The sequence below is a fragment of the Callorhinchus milii genome, unplaced genomic scaffold (genome assembly GCF_018977255.1).
Source record: "Callorhinchus milii isolate IMCB2004 unplaced genomic scaffold, IMCB_Cmil_1.0 Scaffold1, whole genome shotgun sequence".
In the NCBI taxonomy this organism is placed as follows: domain Eukaryota; kingdom Metazoa; phylum Chordata; class Chondrichthyes; order Chimaeriformes; family Callorhinchidae; genus Callorhinchus; species Callorhinchus milii.
The window spans coordinates 14,367,711-14,391,046 of record NW_024704742.1 but is presented as its reverse complement, the minus strand read 5'-3'; the positions used below and the strand labels follow the sequence as shown (position 1 = coordinate 14,391,046).

Sequence of the window (23,336 nt, the reverse complement as noted above, 5' to 3'; positions counted from 1 at the left end):
GGCCAATAATCCTCCAGATGGAGTCCTGTAGTTTATTTAGAGCATTTGCCTCGCAAACAAGAGGACCTGGGTTTGATTCCAAGCAGGGCAAAACGTTAGGCAAGTTTCCTTACTCCTCACGCCTCTGTTTACCTAACAGTAAGAAGAAACCCGGTTGTCAGTTGATTGGTGGATCGCTTTTCCGGGCATAATAATCCCTTAAAAAAATAATAATAATTTAGTCCCTCAGTTTGTGGGACACTGCTGTGCGCAATTGGTTGTTGCGTTTCACCCACAAAATATACAGTCAATTTACTTCACAGTGTTTTCTGACTTTGAGACAAGGATTATTATTATCATTCACCTTCTAGGTGTCTGCAAGACATTGCTATTTCAGCGCTTTGGGACATCCTCTCGACGAGAAAGGCGCTCTATAAATGTAATTTTGTTGCTGTTGTTGCTATGTGAAAATTGGCTTCTGCCTTTGCGTACAAATACAACAACAACAAATTGCATTCATATAGTGCTTTCACCTCAGGATAACATCCCAAGCAATCGACAGTTTGCACCCGGGCTAAGGGTTCAAATCAAGGGGACCAAGGGGGATGGGACTGGGAGGATGTTCACGGTCAAAGAGTCATGGTCAAAGAGAAAAGTCTTGATATGGACCTTGAAGGAGGCAAAGGCGGGGGCAAGGTGAAGAGATTCTGGAATGGAGTTCCAGAGGGTGAGGGCAGAAATGCTGACTGCTGATGGTGGAAGAGACAGGGGACATGGAGCAGTCCAGTGCCCGCTGAGCAGAGAGAGCGGGAAGGATGGTAAGGTGATAGTAGGTCACAGACCAGGGACGAGCAGGACTGTGGAGGGCTTTGAAAGTGAGGATGAGGATCCTAAACTCCTTCCTCTGGGAGATGAGGAGCCAGTGAAGCCAGGTGAAGATGTGGTGATCGGCTCACGGAGCTTGGTGCAAGAGAGTACTGTGGATCACTTAATCCTCCTCCACTGCCTCTCCTCCCACCTCAAAACCTTCAAAGTTCTGTCCTTGACTGGTTCAGTCCTTTCACACCGCCTCCACTTCGTCTCTGCAAACGGCTTCTCTTCCAGCCCCCGCACCGTCTCGTACAGCGTTCCTCAGGGCTTTGTCCTTGATCCCCTCCTCTTCACCCTCTACATGCTCCCCATTGGTGACATCATCTGCAGACATGGGGTAAATTTCCACATGTATGCATTTGACCCTGAACTGTCCTTTCTCCCCCACATCTGCGCCATGACCAGCACTGCCTACCACCACCTCCGCAACATTGCCAGACTCCACCACTGCCTCACCCCTCAGGCTGCCAAAACCCTCACCCACGCATTCGTCACATCAAGGCTCGATTATGGAAACTCCCTCCTCATCGGCCTTCCCAACTGTTTCTTTTGTAAGCTGCAAATCATCCAAAACTTGGCAGCTCGTTTACTCTCATGCACCAGGCTCCGTGATCCCATCACTCCCACCCTCACCTAACTCCACTGGCTCCCCATCCCTCAGAGGATCGAATTCAATATCCTTGTCCTCACTTTCAAGGCCACCATGGCCTTGACCCCTCCTACCTCTCTGACTGCTGACTCCCTACCAAACTGCCTGCTCCCTCCGTTCAGCAGGCTCCGGCCTGCTCCATGCCTCCCGCCCTACCATCAGTGGCCGAGCTTTCAACCTCTCTGCCCCCACACTCTGGAACTCCATCCCACAGTCTCTTCACCTCGCTTCCTCACTTGCCTCCTTCAAGGCCGGTCTCAAGACCCTCCTCTTCGATCGTGCCTTCAGTCGCCCTCCCATCTCTCTACCTTCCCTCCCCCCTACCCTACCCCTCCCTCATGCTCGGGTCCTGACCCCTGATTGTCCAGCACCTTGGGACGTTCTTCCGATGTGAAAGGCACCATATAAATGTAATGCTGTTGGGAGGGCACGAGCCGCAGAGTTTTGAATAATACAGGCACTATATTTAAAGTAACCTTGATGTTTCAACGAGATCAGGCATTATATTATTTGCAAGGATTATTATTGTCTATACAGCGCACAGTGCCTTACAATTCTGGGAAAGAGGAGAGAAGGAGCAATAAAGAATCTAGAGCTTAAAATTCACTGGTACCTCTGCCGTAAAGATTTATCTCTGAAAACCACGAAAGCATGTCTTATTTGGAATTAGAAAACTGCCATGTTACGTTCAGTGAGTTGACCACATCACAAGAGCAATCGGTTTTCTGTCATGGGTCACTCTGTTTCCATCAACTGTACAAATACACAATTAGGTGGTTCTTCTTAAACTGCAGTTGAGGTCACAGCAGCAATACTGTTCTGTTCATTATCGCTTTCACTGGACTGTGGCACAAAGCAAGGTGATATTTTTTCATCACCACAAATCTTGGTCAATGTCAGATTGAGATGAGTGATCATGCGCAGCAACTGTACTTTTTAATTTTTGTTTCTTGAAGGAATAGGGAACCGATGGTTTAAATGGCACTTCAGCAAGGAAAAGAGGGAAATGTACCTGAGAGCCTATCTGATTGAAAACAACAACAGTAAATTGCATTTATATAACACCCTTCACATCGGGATGAAGTCCCAAAGCGCTGGAAACTGACTGAAATTGACTGTCTGTAAATCAGGTTTGCTCTGGGGGGGGTGGGGGGGAAGGTGTGAAAGCTGTTGTCAGAGAAGGGGGAAAATGAAAGTGAGGCATCCCCATCAACCTGTGCTTTGGAAAGGAGCCACAGAGGAGTGCTTGGAGGGCTGGGTTGCTGGAGTTGTCCTGGGAATCCTGTGCTCACTGACTTCCCAATGCAAGAAGACACTGAAATAAGAAGCTCAGCTGTCTGGACCGGTCTGTGCTTGTGCAGGATTTTGCAATTCACATTCAACACAACCGCAGCTTCCAAAGGGTAAACAAAACAGCACGCAACTACCTCTCTGCTTTCTCCAGCCATTTACAACAGCAGCAACAACTTGCATTTATACAGCGCCCTTCCCACGAAGTAGTACTTCTTTGTGTTCCCCTGTGTGTCGTTTCTCTGCCTCTAACGTAAAACGTGGCAGAAGCTCACTCGTTAAAGTTACAGATGTTGACATTTTTTAGGGAGTGGGGGGGGGGGGGGGGGGAAGCTTTTGGTCCTCAAAGTGGCTTTGATTCGGTGATGGCAACATTGCTGTTTAAGAATTGCAATCTGACTGAGTGAGTGCTGTGTGGCTGCTCAGGGTATGTGCCAGTGAGGAGCAGTCAGGCAACGGTGCAGTGCACAGAAATGTCACTGTTGCTTCGGTAAGCAATTTAACGCGAGTCTTTCAATTTGTTCCTCAGGGCAATAACACCACACAACACACCTCTGCTGCTCAGTGCAGCCCTGCAAGTGTGTGGTGGCAGTTTGCTTGGGGATGGATGGATGGATGGATCGATGGATCGATGGATGGGTCGATGTCCTTCATTCACATATAGTAATCAAGCGAGAGAGAGAGAGAGAGAAAGAAACAAAGAAAGAAAGAAACAAAGAAAGAGCACTGAGAACCCAGACAACAAAGAAGGCTTTAGAAAGGGAAGTGGCATTAATAAAAAAAGGACTGAGATTTTTCTTCGTTTGCAAAATCTTCCCGTTTTGCGGGGATCCGATAAAACTGGTTGAGATAACCGACCCACACAATGTATGTATATAGGTCGTGAATATTTTGTTTCTTGAGAGCGTTGTAATGATAGGTGTGTGTGTGTGTGTTAACAGTTAAACCCTGTTAGTTACAGCAGTTTTAGCACCTAAATCGCGGGGCTAATGATCCTGCAGATGAAACACTGCAAACAAAAGAATTGCATCGTTTTAGACACCAGCACAGACATCAGGACTTCTTCCAGTGTCCACCTCCCCCTCTCATTCCCCTTCCCCCTTGTCCAACTTTGCTATCGTTAGGATTTGGTCAATGCAACACAGCACATCAGTTACTGCAACTTTCTGCCAGAAACACCAGGCAATTTTCACTGAAACTATATAATATATATATATATATATAAACGCAGACATATAGTATATGCAATACGATAAACCTCACGTTTGGTTCCAGCACAGTCTTGTACTGTGTCTCAGGCTACACGATTCACTCTGGAAGAAAATTAACTTAAACATTAAAATGAACATATACACTTATTGCTAACAATAAGTTATCTTTATCCTTTAATAGCTCTGCTCCACAGCGGCTCCCTGTCCACCCCGCAGCATTGTGCAAATCTTACAAACTATTCCAAATCTTCCTTGGTTTTATCTCGGAAAGTCTCTTAAGGTATGTTTTCCTCTCCCTCCCTCCCTCCCTCCCTCCCTCCCTCCCCTCCCTCCCCCCTGTGCCTTCCCCTCCTGCCTTTGCTGAGAGCCTGACTCACACCTCGGGGCTAAAGGAGACACCGTGAACGTGCCCTGAAGTGCCACAGTGCCTGTCCCGGGATACAGACAGACAGTCACAAGTCCTGATCACCGCTTTGCTGTGTGAGGGGGAGGAAGAAAAGCCAAACAAAATGCCAAGTGATGATGACTGCTATTTGTTCTGACGCCCCCGACACATCTAACGGTGTTTGATCGCCTGTGGGACCTGAGAGCTTATAGCAGCTGATTGCAGTGAGACCCCCCTCTCCCCCCCCCCCCCCCCTCCCCCCCAGGATCGTGTGCTGCTCTTTGCTCAGGTGATGGACACTGGCAGATGGCGGTGGTGATGAGGACGGGGGCGGCCGGACTGCTCGCCGCCGCCGCCGCCGCCGCCGCCGCTGTTGCTCTGGTCGCCAGCGCTGGAGTCTGGCGCTTTGACACCGTCCACTCGTCCGACACCGAGTCGGGGGACTGTGCGCGGGTCCGGGGCTCCGCCGCTGCCGCTCCGGACTCCAGCCGATCCCTCGGGCTCACAGAGTCCGGGCACAGGTGCCTGAAGTGGAGTAAGATCCCCGATTTCATCCACAGATTCCCCCACAGGGGTCTGGGAGCGCACAGCCTCTGCCGCAACCCCGACGGGCGGCTGAAACCCTGGTGCTTCTACAGGAACCACCGAGGGAGGATCGACTGGGCTTATTGTGGCTGCAAACAGGGTGCGTTTACTGCTCACACTGCTGCACGGTGTGCACACACAGCCTCACACTCACTCACACTCACTCACACTCACACACAGCCTCACACTCACACACACTCACTCACAATCACACTCACTCACACACAGCCTCACACTCACACACACTCACTCACACTCACACACTCACTCACACACACTCACACTCACACACTCACTCACACACAGCCTCACACACACACACACAGCCTCACACTCACACACACTCACTCACAAACTCACACTCACTCACACACAGCCTCACACTCACACACACTCACTCACACACTCACACACTCACTCACACACAGCCTCACACTCACTCACACTCACTCACACACTCACACACAGCCTCACTCACACTCACTCACACTCACACACTCACACACAGCCTCACACTCACACACACTCACTCACACACTCACACACTCACTCACTCACACACAGCCTCACACACACACACACTCACTCACACTCACACACAGCCTCACACACACTCACACACACACACTCACACACAGCCTCACACTCACTCACACTCACTCACACACACACTCACACACACACACACTCACACACACTCACACACACACTCACTCACACACAGCCTCACACTCACTCACACTCACTCACACACTCACACACAGCCTCACACTCACACACACTCACACACACACACTCACACACAGCCTCACACTCACTCACACTCACTCACACACTCACACACAGCCTCACACTCACACACACTCACTCACACTCACTCACTCACTCACTCACACACACTCACTCACACTCACACACTCACTCACTCACTCACACTCACACACTCACACACACACACACTCACACACACACAGCCTCACACTCACTCACACACACACACTCACACTCACACACTCACTCACACTCACTCACAATCACACTCACTCACACACAGCCTCACACTCACTCACACTCACACACACACAGCCTCACACTCACACACACACTCACACTCACTCACACACACACTCACACACACTCACACACTCACACACACTCACACACACACACTCACTCACACTCACTCACACACTCACTCACACACTCACACTCACACACACTCACACACACACACACACTCACTCACACTCACTCACACACTCACTCACACACTCACACTCACACACACACACACACACACACACTCACACACACCTCACTCACACACACTCACACTCACTCACACTCACACTCACTCACACTCACACACTCACACTCACACACACTCACACACACTCACACTCACACACTCACACACACTCACACTCACTCACACACACTCACACACACTCACACCCACTCACACTCACTCACACATACTCACACTCACACACACTCACACACACTCACACTCACTCACACTCACTCTCTTCTGATATTTGCAAAGGTTAGGCACTGCCTGGGACACATCGAGCATCTATCTGTCTGTGATCATTCATTGACAGGGCAGCAGAAAGACAGCATGACCGCAATATTGTTATTATTATAGTTATTATAATCATAATAATCCTTGCATTTGATACAGCGCCTCATCACGTCATTGAGACATCTCAAAGCGCTTCACAAAATATACTGGAAAGCGGAGTGACTGTGTATTTTTGCGGGTGAAACGCAACGCCAATTGCGCACAGACGTGAGCCACAAGCAGTCGTGGATTGAAATTTTGTGCTCGTAAGATGTTTAGCACTACACAGGGTGATGCAAAAACACTTTTTTTTAAAAAAAAAGCAATAATATGTTAAGGCCAGGTGACCAGTTTATTCTTACCTTTAATTAAATTGAGGATAGCTTCAGGTGCTTGATGTGCAGGAGATATCATAGTTGAAGAAGAGGAAACAGAACAAATCCAAGTTTATTGTTGTTGGTTACAAACTATAATTTGCCACAAACAGTAACATACAATTAAACAGCAAGAGGACTGTGCATTGCCCACATCTGCTTTGTTGTTGCGTTATTCTGATTTGTGGCATTTTGTAACAGATTTCTTAATAATAATTGTGTGATTGTTAAATTTCTAAACCATTGAATGAGCCAAAGAACAAGTTAATTCTTCATTACATTCATTGGTTTAGAAATTGGATAATTACATATTTTCTATTAAGAAATGTGTTAAGAAATACCCCAAATTAGTTCCAAAATTAGTTCCTACACCAAGAAAAATACTTTGGCACTAGTATTATTAATTATTATTATTGGCACAAGATATTATTAATCTTGCCAGTGTTATTTAAAATGACAAGCTGAATTATGAGTAAAACAAACACTTTACAATAATAATCGTTGCATTTGATATAGCGCTTTTCACGTATTCGAGACGTCTCAAAGTACTTCACAGAATATACTGTAAAGTGAATTGACTGTATATTTGTGAGTGCAATGCAACAGCCAATTGTGCACAGCAGTGTCCCACAGACAGTCGTGGATTGAGTGACCAAATTATTGTTGTTTTTTTTCTTGAGGGATTATTATCAGGCGTGTGATGCAAGGCAATTTGCCCAAGGTTTCGCCCTGCCGAGTTTCAAACCCAGGTCTCTTGCTTGCAAGACAAGTGCTCTAACCACTGAGCTACAAAACTCGACAATAACTTGCCACTTGGAAGGAGTTTGGGCTTATTCATGAAATTAAACTTTAGATGATCTGGAGGTTATGATTATAGGGTTAGTTCTCAGTACACAGTTTCTAAACTTGGATGTCACTGTGGAAATAATTTTAGATACTGCGAAATAAAGTTTAAATTTTTAAAGAAAAATGCTGATTCAGTAAAAAGCCAAGTTTCATGTTTAACATTGTTAGTGGCAATCCACAAGCTAAAATCATCGGCTTCAAAGTCACTTACATATTGAATACATTACTGCATTATATGTTATGTAAGATATCCATAGAGGAAGCTAACTCTCATGTTGCAGAACCAGATACTGATAATTTTATTTTAAGCAGCATTAGGTTGTCCAAATGGAATGTATGCTTGGCCTGAGCTCATTTGTACCATTTTAAATGTTATATGGCTGGTGCACATTGCTTCTGAGTAGATTTTATACCCTGAAGCTGATATTATGCTCTCATTGTCTCATAGAATTCTTACAATTCAACCCCAGCTCAGTATTGCTGTAATTGATTTAAGATCGTAGGTATTGCTACAGTTGACCTGTTTCCTAGGAATGGGTAAGGGAAAAATGAACTAGATTTTCCTTTCCACTATCCACTGAGCCCAGCTGGAAAATCCTCACAATTGGACAATGGTGGGCGGGAAAGGTCCGTTCTGATCTGTGATTCTTTCACCAAAGTTTCATTTTCATGAAGAATGGCCAGCTGGGTACCCATTTTGCCGCATCTTCAGGAGAAGTGGGGAGAAAAAACAAAACAAATCAAGACATCTCACAGTTGATAGCACTTTCAGTTGCAGGAATATTCCTCTTAGTGATTTAAAACTATCGTAGTTTTCTTGGACATAATTAATTATTTTTAATTCATGACTTGTTTAGCTTCAAGGACAATGAGTGTAGTGCAATCCATAGATATCTCAAGAACAGTTACAATGCTGTACAGCAAAAGTCGTTTAAGAAGATAAGAATTTGCTAGGTCAAAGAAGACCTAGGTCCATCTAGTTCGACACAAACTAAATAATAAATGATTTTGGGTCCTGTCAAGCATTGGAAGCATAAAACTTTGACCTAATTTGTCTTGGAAGAACTTCAAACAAGGTTCTAGGTTTAGTGTGCCTGGCATTAACCACTGCGATCATATAATACTGAATATCATAATAATAATAATAATCCTTGCATTTGATATAGCGCTTTTCACATCTTCTAGACGTCCCAAAGCGCTTCACAGAACACACTGCAAAGTGAATTGACTGTATATTTGTGGGCGAACGTGGCAGCCAATTGCACACAGCAGTGTCCCACAAACAGTCGTGGATTGAAAATGACCAATTTATATTATTGTTTTTTTTTGGAGGGATTATTATTAGGCGTGTGGAGTAAGGAAACTTGCCCAAGGTTTCGCCCTCTGCCTGGAATTGAACTCAGGTCTCTCACTTGCAAAGCGAGTGTTCTTTGAGCTACATGACTCCACAATAATATTTGTTGTTATTGAGAAGACATCATCAGGATTGAAAAGAGTAGGAGAAAAGAGCAGATAAATCAAAAAGTAATGATTAGATGACTGAAAACTACAATGCAAAAGTCTTCACACTGTGGGGTGTAATTTGTGGGATGCACTGATTATACGTAAACACATGTGTAAAGGCTGTACTGAGTGTGCTAACTATGTGAAAATGCATGAGTATAGAAGTGCTCTTTATTGTGTAATGAACAACAACTGCTGGAAGCTGGACTCTTTCAAGAAACAGCTTGATGCCACTGCAGTAAAATGGTGGAGTGTCTATTTTGGAAAGATGGGATCAAGTAGACTGAAGTGTGCTTCTGTATCCCAACCTTGTGTTTGATTGTGTGAAATGACAGACTGGATTTGTACTGTCTGGTTTACACTGCTCTTATCCTGGGCGCAGTAGAAATTAAGTGTTGTACAATGTGCGCTGTATGACAATTACATTTTCAAGAACCTCAATTCCTGTTGATACCTTAATTCCATTAAAACCCTTCAGAGTAGTTAGTCTAATGGATTTCACACAATATTTAAATTGACAAGTTTAAAAGTTCTCTTTGCAATTGTTTACAGTTACAATAAGCTCCTGATACATCGGTACTCCGAGGGCAAGAGCTCAGTGATTAGTTATCCGTAGCGGTAGTTATCTAGTTGGGAAAGGGTCCTCCCGAGCCACAAGGGGGAATTGTGACTTGTGCAGGCGCTCGGCGGAGGTTGGGAGCACATGCTCCAGTGCATTGCAGAGGCCTCTGGTCCCATGCTGAGGCGAGGCAGGAGGTCATGGTGCGGTCCTTCAATAGACAGAGGCCTCTGTGATTGATCTGAGCTTGCATGCCCAACCTCTGCCGAGTGCCCACAGCAGTCACAGGGATAGGGCAGGAGGCCACTGTGATGAAAGACGACACCATCTTACAGGACTAGTTATCCGATCAATCTTATAATGTAACTGGAACACGAATTTCTAGAATGTGACTAAGAAGGTGTTAAGTGGAGTGACAAGTAAAGCTGAGTCCATTGTTAACATTTTGCATGAAAATTGGCTGGGATATTGACAGTGTGGCTCCTTAAATGGTCGTGACTAGTTAAGACAATGCCTTCTCATCAGGAATTTACTGTATATCAAAGCTGCTGAAAAACTCAAGGTTAAGACTTAAATGTCCCTGGACCATTCTTAACATTTTTAATTTTATAGTCCTTAACTTTCTTAACATTAGTTGGAATTCTCCCCTAGTGACTTGGAATGGGGTGAGAGAGTATGCCACAGAGTGTGTTCATCAGTCATCATGTTGTAATGTGCTTGCAGTCAAAGGGGAATCAATCTATCCATTGACATTGCTCTCCAACAAGTAGTGCATCAAATCAGTGCTGCTAGTATGAACACTAGTATGAGTTATTTACAACCTCATTTTTATGGACCTCAGATTTATAACACAAAAGGTATCCATAATTTATCACAATTGATATGTATTAGCAGCCTTACCCAGACCAGGCTCACAGAGGTAGTTGATCTTTGCTACTAAGTCCCTAACTTCTGGAACCTCCTCCACCAACCTTCTCTATCTCGGCCCCATCTTTATCTCCCTTGTACAAATGTAATTTGTTGATATTGTTGTTTTAATCCCATCTATGACTATGCCTATGGTCACCTCTCCCTTACCCTCTCATCCTCTCCCTTCATCTTTGCTCAGCATCCAACATCTTCATTGTGAAGCACTTCAAGGTGTCATCCAATGTAAATGTCACTATTATAAATGCAAGATATTGTTGTTGTTAGTGGTCCATGGAATAATATGCCACAATTGATACAATGGGAACGTTCTTCTGATATGCTAGTGTGGAAAACTATAAAGTAAACAGGCAAGGATTCCTTTAAAGTTTATATTTACCAAAATTGCAGCATAAAAATATCAAAATAATACCCACAACAGAGGGAGAAAAGGCAGTGGAGACAAATTCTGAGAATAGAATCATAAAATAAATCTTCAGCTAATATTCATGTTTTACTGTATGAAAGAGTTTACCAATATGCCCAAAACAGACATGGATATCCATATATAGTAAAATAATTGAACAATGAACACTTATGCCTTTTGCATAAGAAAGCATCTCAAAGCACTTCAAATAGTTGGATTTCTTATACAGTATAAAAAAGTTCTTGAAAATGCTATCCTACCATTCAATTGATAGACTGCTGTTTACAGAAGTGACCTGATATTATGTTTCTGTTCCAAAGAAAACATGCAGCTAATTTACCCATTTCAAGCAGGGTGCCAGTATTACTATATATGGGTTGGGTTACAAATTTCTGTCATTCTGTTGCTGAAAGCCAAGTGCCTGTAGCTGTGCCTCTCTCTGCACCTTCAGGTCATTAAATGGTGTAAATTACTCAGATGCTATGGAGCTGGGAAATCACATACTCTGCCCACCATACCGTCTAGAGACTGCAAAGCTGCATAAAATGTTTTATTGCTGTCAATCACTTTATTCATGCGGTGGCCGAGGCACTTCACTGGTTTCCTTCCTGACATATATCTGGGGTCTATTCAAAGAGTTGTTTTATGAGGTATCAAAACAAAACAACAAGTCATGTCACATTAGCAGTGGTTCCATGAATAATACATAGAGCAAACCAGATATGGCATTTGTCGAGTGTGATTTATGTTAATGACACATGTAATTTAACAACTTATGAAAACACCCAAAGGAATTCTTCCTCCATTGTCTTTTTAATGGGGGAGTGAGGGGAGAGGAGAATTCAGCCTCAGAATGTGTTCTTCAGTAATTAAGTTGCACTGTGCTCGCTAAACATTTGTAAATACTCTGCCATGGTAGGTTTAATAAGATTGCAAAGACATGAGAATAACCAGGCACAGAGAGAGAGAGTTGATCTTACATGAGAAGAGTGTGGGGAATGATATTCAGCACCAACTGGGAGGATCGAGATACATCAGTGGTTTGTTGGCAGCTTGGAACAGAATACATTTTGAAATACAATCTCAGTGAGCTCTAGCATTGACTAATGACCTGAATGACTTTACTAAGACAGATGACAAAATGCCTGTACATCTAAAGTGATTGAAACCACTTTTGCTCAGTGTATGGAGAAGTGCCCATGTTATAAAGTTTTTGACTGTGGTTTGGGTCACCTTTTCCCTCCCCTTCCTCAACTCCTGCAACCCCTCCAGCTCAAACTCCCATCCAGATCTCTGAAGCACTTTGAGACATCCTCCAGATGTGAAAGGGGCCATATAAATGTAAATTGTTGTTGTTGAAGTCCGCTTTAATGAAAAAATAATTGTATACACCTTTTAGAAAAAAAATATATTTTCAAAGAATGTACAGCACGGAAACAGGCCACTTGGCCCAACCAGTTTATATATTCCACATGAGTATCCAACCATTCCTTATTCCCCTCCATTCCCTTTTATTCCCCTCTCCATGTGAAGGTCTTGCTTCCTCTTGAATGCATCTAATACTATCTAATTCAACCACCGCTTCAGGCAGCGAGTTCCACAATCTCACTACCTCTTGCGTGAAATAGTTCCTCCTAAATTCTCTTTTAGATCCGTCTAGTCACGATCTTATACTTGTGTACCCTGGTTATAGACTCTCCAACCAGTGGAAACAGCCTATTATGTTAACATTATTATTTGTAAGCTTTTGCTTAATCTTGAATTGTTATTCTCAGTTCAATTTGTAAGAGAATCTGGGTTATAGATATTTTGTGGATAGAATGATTGTCACAAGTTTGTAGGCTGACATCAGCTTTGCAGCTTTTTCTGCCCCCCAATGGTTTGGCCACATTTGCACACCTTGACGTCCAGCAGACACCTGAATGTGAACACCAGCTGAGATCAGGATTCTAACTTGGCCACCCATACCCTGCAGCACACAGCAGCAGGATACATTCTGAAATATATTATTTAAACTGAACTAGATTTGCAGATTGACATAAACCAGACCTGTTTTAGGAGTAAGTTGTGCATCGCTACCAATGTAAAAGCATTATCAGGAAAGAGTAACAAAATTAAAAATACAATTTAGCCCATTGTAACTATGTATTTTGTTTCCTCCATTGCCTGTTAGTATGTTCTCACACATAGTAACATAGTTAACATAGTAGTAATAATAATCCTCACATTTGATGTAGAGAAAGTCTCCGAGGACTTCACAGGATATATTGTAAAGTGTAGTGTATTTTGTGGGTGAATGTGGCAGCCAATTTGTGCACAGCAATGTCTCACAACCAGCCATGAAGTGAATTACCATTTATATTTTTATTGTATGGATTGTTACAAGGACACCAGGAGAAACTGCCTTTTTTTGGATTAGTTCTATTGGGATGTTTAATGTCTACCTGAACAGGCAGTAGGGACCTTCGGTTAATGTCTTATTTGCAGGTCGGCACGTCCAACAGTGCAACAACAACAAAAATGCAACAAACAGCACTACATTTGATCATATGAGATCATAAGATCACATTCACAATGTGGGGCTTGAACACACAACCTTCTGACACAGAATCAAGAGTGCTACCAACTGATTCAGGTTGAAGTGTACATATACAAGCACTTTTAATTAAAAGAACAATACAGGTACTTTTATGGGCTCAGGCCAGTACTAATAGGCAGCTCACTTATCACCCCATGAATTGGATCATTAAATTGAAATAACAGGATCCAATACAAAGTTTATTCTTTTGCAGAGATTATTGCACCAGCATTGTATCTGCTCCTGTAACTGTCCTCCACTCAGCTCTTGTAGATGCTGTAAGCCAAAACCCTAATGGATAGTGTGGTCCTAGCAGGACAAACAGTGAAAAGCTTGTGAAACAGTGCTTTCAATGGTAAGGTATGCAGTTTTAGCTGGTTAAACTCCAGCAATATTAGCACACAACCTCTTGTCTAATACATTGGAATTAGGTAAGCAGAGTGTGTGCCTCCAGGGAGACAGTATGCATTCCATTCCAGACATGGAAATTTCCATGTGTAAGTTTCATGCATGGAAATTTCAGTCTGGTTTGGATAATCTTGAGTATGGTGATGGATTTCCGTTTGTGTCGGACATCTGGCCAACTCAAATAAAACTGGACAACAAAGTAAATTACTGTACAATTTAATCTGCAGTAGGAATGTATTTTTATTTTGGAAAATAATATTTTTCTTGACCAAATGTTTTCTGGCTGCATAATAATAATCCTTGCATAAGCATTGAGTCATGTTTGGATATGGTTCATCAGGGACCAGCAACATTTAGTACCTCATTTAAGTGACCATTTTTCATGTATGAGTCTGAGCAGTTTCAGACTTGATTTATACATGGAGCACAGCAGTCAGTGATTGTTCATGACTAACTTTCTTGTACTTCACTGTCAGTCATCCAGTATACTATGACAATCCCACTTCTATGGGTGAAATGGAAACATCAGTGCTATTGACGACTAGACCTGTTTCCTGTAAGTGTAAAAACAAGTTTGCATTTGGACAGAGTCCATGTAGAGAGGTATTGCAATAGAACTAATGATAGATCCCTCAAATCGCTTTGAAGTGAACACCTGTTCTCCAACCTAAAATCCTGGCTTCACCACTGTTGGGAGCTAAGCATTCCAATTTCATTTTGAGGCTGGCACCAACACCATAAATATTTGTGTGGTTTCAATGAGTTAATGTTCAAAACTGGTCAGTTGCCAACACAAACATTGCTTTAACATAATCCTTACTTTTGATGTATTGCTTTTCAAGTCAAGAGGACTTTTCAAAGTGCTTCACAGGCTTTATTGTGCAGTGTAGTAACCGTGCATTTTGAAGGCGAATGTGGTAGCCAATATGAAAACATCAATATCCCATGAACAACCTGGAAATTAATACCTAATTTATCTGGTAGATTGTTAGCCAAGACTTTGGTAGCAACTCTCTTCTCTTATCGTAGAGAGGCAAGAGTGTTACCAACTGATCAATGGCTGACACCATTAGAGTGATTAGGAGGCATATAAAGACAGTATTTGTTTGTACATGCAAAGTTTCCAAATGTATTAATTGGAATTATGAGTGATGATTACTTTTTATAAGAAGGTTCGATTCCCAGGTGGTGCGAAACCTTAGCCATATTTCCTACCTCCATAAAAACACATGCCTCTGTTTACCTAGCAGTAAGTTGGAACCCGCTTGTTAGTTGATTAGTAATCGCTTTCCGGGGGTAATAATCCCTTCAAAATAATAATAATAATGTGGTCATTCAATCCATGACCGTTTGTGAGACACAGTCACTACACTTTACAGTATATCCTGTGAAGCGTTTTCAGACCTCTTGACAAAGTGATAAGGCGCGATATAAAATGTAAGGATTATTATTTATTATTACTATATTTTAGTTGCATTGTAAACTTTAAATAGGCAATGTAAAGCATAGAAAGATTGTGTGATTATACTGTGGGTGAATAACATTGAAGGAGTGCAGACAAAATATTTAATAAAAAAAGGGGAATTATTTGCTACAGTTGCCTTGGAAAGCAATTTGATTGGAGTAATTGCCCATTTGTGAACAGATTTGATATAATTTTGCTCCCTTCCCTTGCAAAGCATTTAAGTGCCTAATCTGATCAAGTATTGAAGTGAACAAAAATTATTGTATTAAGGAGATTTTGACTGGCGAGAGTGATCTGATGAATCTCCTGAGCACAGAGTCACAGAAATAGTATAATTTAACAAAACATTTTTAAAGCAGGAAGCTTTTCCCCCTTTTTATATGGGTCAGAGACATACGTTAATTGACCACTGGTGTCACCCAATAAAGATTAATAACTAATGTCATTTCAATGGTGGAAAATAGTGGAAACTATTTCCATACACATCCCGGTTAGTGACTGTTCGGTGTTGTATTGCATAGAAAGGAAATCAAATCTCATGATTGAGCACTTAAAAACATTAACTCAATTTGGAACCAGATGATATTGTTTAATTCCCTCAGGGATTGAAATATGAACGTTTTTTGTAGAGCAATTTTCATAGAGGCACCTGCACACACGGATAGTGCTTCCATTATGCAATTTTAGTAAAAGTTTGCCTTAGCTTCTTTAGTAAGACAAGGCTGAGCTGCTATTTTCTTTGCTTTTCATTACAAAAATCAACCATTCTGTCCACCACAAAAATAATAAATACTGCTTTGCTTCATTCCTGCTGTCAGGCTTTACTGAAATTCTTCCAAGTAACAGCTCAGCCCACCCTGCAAGTGGAAACAGGTATATTGAAGAGACAACAACAACAAAATTACATTTATATAACGCCTTTCAACTTTGGGAGGATGTCCCAAGGCCCTGGACAGACAGTGTTTTGGACCCGAGCTGAGAGGAGGGGTTTGGGAGGGCGGTGAAGCAGGGAGATCGAAAGCACGATCAAAGAGGAGGGTCTTAAGATGGGTTTTGAAGAAGGCAAGGAGGGGGCGATGCGGAGGGACTGTGAGATGGAGTTCCAGAGGGTGGGGACAGAGTGGCAGAAGGCCTGCACACCAATAGTGGGGCGAGCAAGGCGGGGGATGTGAAGCAGGACACACAGGGCTCACAGTGGAAAATTCCTTCCTTCTCCACATTTGTCTTTAAACAAACCTTTGCCTACCAATACAGTGTTCCTACATTTTACAGTAAAATCCTGTGTATTGCTTTGAGATGTTTTGGAATTGTGATAAGATGCAATACCAAATGTAAGAATTATTATTAAACCAAAGAACAACTGATATAAATGTTCCCCTTGCTCCACTAACACACAAATAGCACAACAAGGACTATCAATGTGAGAACTGATCAATTGATCAAATGTCACCTAATTCAGCTTGATATGCAAACACATCCTAAGAGAAGAAAGTAAAATAGCTCTCACTATCTAAGCCAAGATTAGTGACCCAGAATATCTATTCCATAATTTTAGGAGGTGTCAGAGATGCTTCTTTGTGAAATGTGGTGATTAGACTGGAATGGGGTCGATATTCCCCACTAGTTGTATCATATTGGCATCATGTTCTAATAGGCTCATGTTCCCTACAAGTAGGTGATACAAATTCAGTGAATTTACAGATAAGTGGAATAATAAGGTAACCGTCAAAATGAAGATCATCTCCATCAAGGAAAAATTGCACTCTAAGTGCACAGCACATTTACTGACAAGGGTCAGTTGCCTTGGTGTTTGCTGTTGATAAACATATTGCAAACCAGCTCCGAATTTCCCCTGGTAATGCCTGTGGTGAAATAAGTAGATCTGTAGGCACCTCACGTGCATTGAAATGCTAATGTGTAATTATGATGGGAACATAGGATTGCACAAAATTAGGATAGGGTTTTGCATTCCTTATGGTTGATCCAAAGTTTAAAAAAAAATCATCCTATTATATCTGTCAATCGATTTGTTCATCAAGTAGCTTTCTAATCTCTCTCAATTTGTTAAAACATTCTGCCTCACCACCTCCCTAGGTAGTCTATTCCATCTTTTTGTTGTAATTATTTAAATCTGATCTGGCAGTTCACATTCCCTCTTCTGTGCTTGAGCACCTCTCTCCTTGATTCTTTTGAGCACATTAAAAAAACACTTACATTTAATAACTCCTCATCACTTGGAAATGTCTTAAAGTGATTCATAATTAATTGCTGCATGTGTGGCAACTGTTTTTGCTGGCAATCACAGTAGCAAGGCACCACAAACAAACATGAATTGATAGAGAATTAAGAGTTTAATTTGGGGGGGAGAGGTAAGCGGGGTGTCCTTGGAACTGAACTGGCTCCAAGGTGACATGTTTGACAACGGAATATCAGTATCGAGCCAACTCTCTGTAGTGGTCTCAGTAGTCATGTTCCTGATCCAAGCAGGTTCCAGTACTTCAGGGCACTGTTGATGACAGCACAACCAGGCTGGCTCATTGGCAGGACTTGGAATGGCAGACTAGTCAATGGGGTAGGGACTCTTTGCACTCAGCTCCTGTTAATTCTGCAAGCCAAAGTCCTAACACGTAGTGTCATCCTAGCTGGACAAGCAGCAGGCAGGGAGAGAGTGCGCATTCCATTACAACAAATATCTCTGCAATTTCTATGTACATTAGAATACATATAAATCTCAGTTTGGTTTGGATAATCCTAAGCATTGTGATGGGTTTCCACATTTGTCAGACACCCAGTGACCAAAAAAAAAGTAGGTATCAGTTTGGTTGAGTTGGTAGCACTCTCATCCCCGAGTCAGAGGTTGTGGGTTCAAGCCCTACACTATTTTTTCTCGTATGTTAAAGGCACTAGATAAATACAAGTTGTTGTTTTACACATTTTAAACAACCTCATTCGATAAACTGCATATCTTGCTGTTGTAAACGCTCCGGGACACCACACAGTGTGAAGGACACTATATAAAAGCAGATTGTTATCGTTGGTATTGTTCTATTCATTGATCCTGAGTTTAGTGATATTAGTCTCAAAATTGTGATCTATTAGCAATAATGGTAATTATCACAACATGGATCAATGTGACCAACGAGACCAGTTGATAACTAAAGTAACGGTGATTTCCTCTCCCCCCCGCCTCTCTTGACTCTGTCATATTCAGTATAGGAGGTGGTTTTCACTCCATCATCATTATAAGCTCGTCCATATGTTGTAACAATGTAACTTTCCATTTTGTCCAGTGAAAGCAGCAAATGCGGGCAAATAGCAATCACTGGACTGGTGCCAGTCATCGTTCACTGGAGTAATGTTCAATGCCAAGGGCATGAACACAGTTTACTTGAGTGTGTGAAGAAGAGCTGTCATCCTGGGAACTATCTCCCTAAACAGGCAGCTACTGTTACCTGCAATGAAAGTAATGAAAGTGGCTGTCAACTCATCCAATGATCTGTGATATTTAATACCTGAAAAACAACATTATTTACAGTGCTCTAAAGAATACCTAAAGCAATTATATACATACTTGGTGAGTGATGCAAGTGTTAAGGAATTAGCATATTTGACCAAATTGCGCCCAACTACTGCATTAAATATTTACACCCCGGATAAGTTGCAGAAGCACAGATGATCTTAAATGATCTAATCTGCTCAAAATCCATGATTCTGTCAACTCACTGACAGAGTTGAGTAACACCTACATACTCATTGAGTAACACCTACATTTTTTCTTGGTGGCCTTGAGGTGTGGGAATGCCAGTTCAACTTCAGATAAGGAGTGTTTATACTCCATACATAGAGTTAAAACCAACACAACTGAGATCAAGAAACTGACATTATAGCTGGGGGGTTTCACACTGGATTGCAAGCAGCTCTTCTGGAAGAGCAGCTGTGTGGATCAGAAACCAGGAGCTAGACTCTCCTTACTGAGGTAAGTGAGGGAGACTGTTTACTACAATGTTAATTCAGGCAAAATTTTCAGCCATACATTAATGTATTCATATTGCTAATCATCACAGGAACGTGCTAAGTAACACTGTGAATTTTACCCCATAAAAAATGTTTACATCAATGTTTACATTAATTCATCATGCTCACTCCCTCCACTTGAATTATCTGGTCTTATCTCATTCCCGCCCCTGCTCCTTCCCCATAAATTTGTATTTTATTTTTTCAGAAAATTAAGACTTCTCAATTTGCTAATGTTTAGAATTTAGGTTTACCTGGTCTTTAATCACTGTGTCTCTGCATGTGAAAGTGAACGTAAAATCAACAATGTCAAATAGATTAAACAACAAACACTAACCTCCAACGAAGAATCTTTAGACAGCTGAGCTTTCAATATAATTTTATTACTGATGTAAGAGTAGAATAAATGTTTTTTGGCCAATTACAACTGACAACCTCACAATGCTGAAAACAAACTCTGAAAAAGGCTGATTTGATTAATATATTGATACGTTGAGATGATTTCATACAATATCATGTTATTTGATTCTAAATGAAAATTTCTGCTCATTTTTAGCATCTCTCTTTGTTCCAATTCGACTGGCTGGGGGTAACTCTGAGTATGAAGGACGTGTTGAAGTCTATCGTGCTGGACAGTGGGGAACGATATGTGATGACCACTGGGATGAAGCTGATGCTGAAGTTATCTGCAGACAGTTGGGCATCAGGTAAGTATTATTTCAACTCCTGATCAGATTGTAATGAAAAATGGGTTTTTGTGGATTTCTGATACCTACAAACTATGTAAATAATATGATTTCCACAAACAGCCATGAGGTGAATGACCAATCTTATTTGAGGGAATTGATGATCAGGAGAAACTCTTCTCTTTTCAAATAGTGCCACAGGATCTTTAACACTCACTTGAACAGACAGACAGATGGACAGTTTAACATTTCATCCAAACGATGGCACCTCCAACAATGCAATGTATCTGCAGCATTGCATTGGAGAGTTAGCTTAGACTATATGAGTTCAAGCACTGACCTTCCAAGTATCAAGTATAATTCATGGGTGAAGAAGAATCAAGAATTCACCATCATCATTGGTGGGAATGATTGCTATCTTACGTGAAGGGTGCTAGGTAATGCAAGTTGTTGTTCTGACTGGTTTCTTCCTAGTGGAGATACACATAGATTTTACTCTGTTTACAACATGTGTGCACAATGTGTTGGATAAACTGATGCTGTGCAGTCTTCATTTGTGTAATTAATGTGAATGAACATCCTAGGAGATGCATTAAGGAATGAGTATGGACACTGGTGTGTAGCTCTCCAGAAACAGGAGCAGCAGTTCTGGATTGTGATGAACTACAAATGTGCCTTGTTAACCTACTCTCATGCATGATCTTCAGTCATTAAAGTAGTGAATGAGTTTCCCTTTTATGTGTGTTTTAGCAGTCTTTGAATCGAAAACATACAATTACTGAACTAAACGCCAAATGCATTGATTTGGCTTGTTATAAGAAGGTAAGTAAACTGAATGAAGTAGATTCTGGGATAATACAGTACAGTTTACAATACAATTTACACTTGAATAGCACCTCTCATGGTGGTTGTAACAAGCCAAATCAGTTCATTTGGTCTCTATCTTAATAACTGTGTGCTTTTCATTCAAAGTCTGCCAAAGCACAGTTGATAGGTAATGGCTGCAGAAGAAGTTGCCGCACTTGACAATAATTACAGTAAAATGCTTTCCAACTTTCTTTTTGTTGAAACTATACATTTATTTATAAATATAATATTTAGTACAACAGAAATCCAAAACAAAACGCAACACCTTGTGTTAATTTTTTTTCCTTGTCTCCCGATACAAAAACATTCCATTGTTTACGGTGCATTCCTTCACCACACATAGGCTTTGCACACATTTTGTGGGACGTTCACTTTAACACAGTCGGGAGTCTCCCCTGTGTACACCACATCCATGTGCCCACCCACACACACCCTGATAAGGCGCACTTGCCGCTTTCGGAAGGTACAAGCACATGGTTGCCATACATACATTTTCGGGACCCCCTTTGGTTACATCTCGAGCGTCCTCTGTACTCTTACTTCATTCAGTTTTGGGTGCACTTGTGGGCTACCCGGTGGGTCTGCCCTGAGCGGGTGGTGCCGGAGCGGCTCCTGCTAGGGTCAGGCACCATCTGGCCTTTGCCGTGGTTGAGCTGAACTTCAACTTGTCCCTCAGTATCTCGTCCCTGATCCTGGTGTGCGTGAGCCTGAGGCAGGCTCTCACCGACCCCTCGTTCTGCCAGAAGAGCACCTGGTTTTGGGAGTGCCAAAGGGCCTCCTTTACCGAGTTTATGATCCTCCAGGCACACTCATTGTGGGTTTCCCTGTGAGTGCCTGGGAAGAGGCCGTACAGCACCGAGTGCCATAACAGCGGGTCCCCAGGGACGAACCGCGAGAGAATCCATTCCATCTTTTTTCCAAACCACCTTTGCGAAACAACACTCCAGGACGAGGTGGTTCACGGTCTCTTGGCCTCTGCAGTCGGCCTGAGGGCAACGAACTGACTTGCCCAGACCTCGACCGTGCATGAAAGCTCTGAGAAGGAAGGGGTCCCTTTTATCGCCAGCCAGACCATGTCCTGATGATTGTTGGTCAGAGCCGGTAACGAGGCAGTTCTGCCAGACCCATCTTCTTAGCACCAGGTACAGGTAGAAACCCAGCACATAGCTGCATTTGTTGCCGGCGTAGAGGGGCTCCAGGCACAGCCTCAGGCAGCTACACAGAAAGGTAGCCATGAGGATCAGGGCTGCGATAGGGACCCCTTTCCACCCCCATTTTCCGGTGTTTTGTGCATCATGTCTCTGCGGACACGATCCTTCTTAGACCCCCAGATCAGTTGGAAGACCTCTCTGATGACTGCAGTGGCGTTGTTCCTTGTCAAAGGCCAGACCTGGGCCACATACAGTAACACAGAGAGGGCCTCACACTTTATCGCCAGATTTTTCCTGGTGATGGACAGCAAGCGCTGGCACCACATCACCAGTTTCTTCCTCACTATGCCAAGACACTCCTCACAGCTTTTTTGGCGCAGCCCGGCAGCCCCGAACCAGATGCCGAGGACTTTGATGTCATCTGGCTTTCCCGCAAAAGGTATGTGATTGCGTTCTTTCCAGTCTCCAAAATACATCTCTTTTCTGGTGGTTGACCTCAGCTCCTGAGGCAAGTATTTATCAAAAACATGACTTAATCCAAGTGCTTAGTCCTGAAATAACCCATACAATAGAAACCAATGCCTAGCAGGCTCAAGGCTGATTTTTGGTCTATGCAAAAGATGGTGACATCATCCATATACAGGGAGGTCTTGGCTTGTGTGCGGTGGCTGCCCGGGATGGTGACATCTCTGATGCTCTCTCCCTCCTGTGCAAAGGGATCGATGCAGCAGACAAACAGAAATGCTTTCCATCACACAAGGAATTATAAAAAGGCAAGATTTTTCATTCTGAAACAAAATTAGCCTACACTCCCTTCTCCTATACTCTTAATCCCTTCTTCCTTTTGGGTACATCAAGTTTCTTCTTAAGTAAGTTGATGCTGTTTGCTTCAGCCACAGCTTCCGACAGTGAGTTCCACATTCTCACCGCCCTCTTGTGTAAAGAAGTTTCTTTTAAACTCTCTTTTAGATAATAATAATAATGCAGGTTTCCAGCATTTTCTGATTTTACAGGAGATC

At 42.5% G+C, this 23,336-nt stretch overlaps 1 protein-coding gene across 1 annotated transcript in view; it reads left to right on the top strand.

Moving 5' to 3' along the window:
• Positions 1-4,690: 4,690 nt before the first annotated feature.
• LOC103177398 (serine protease 12) overlaps positions 4,691-23,336 on the top strand; it is a 60,964-nt gene continuing 42,318 nt past the window's right edge. The window contains exons 1-2 of the mRNA XM_007891529.2: positions 4,691-5,069; positions 20,170-20,320. Of these exons, the coding sequence (XP_007889720.2) occupies positions 4,691-5,069; positions 20,170-20,320 (530 nt within the window). The remainder of the gene's footprint in view (positions 5,070-20,169; positions 20,321-23,336) is intronic.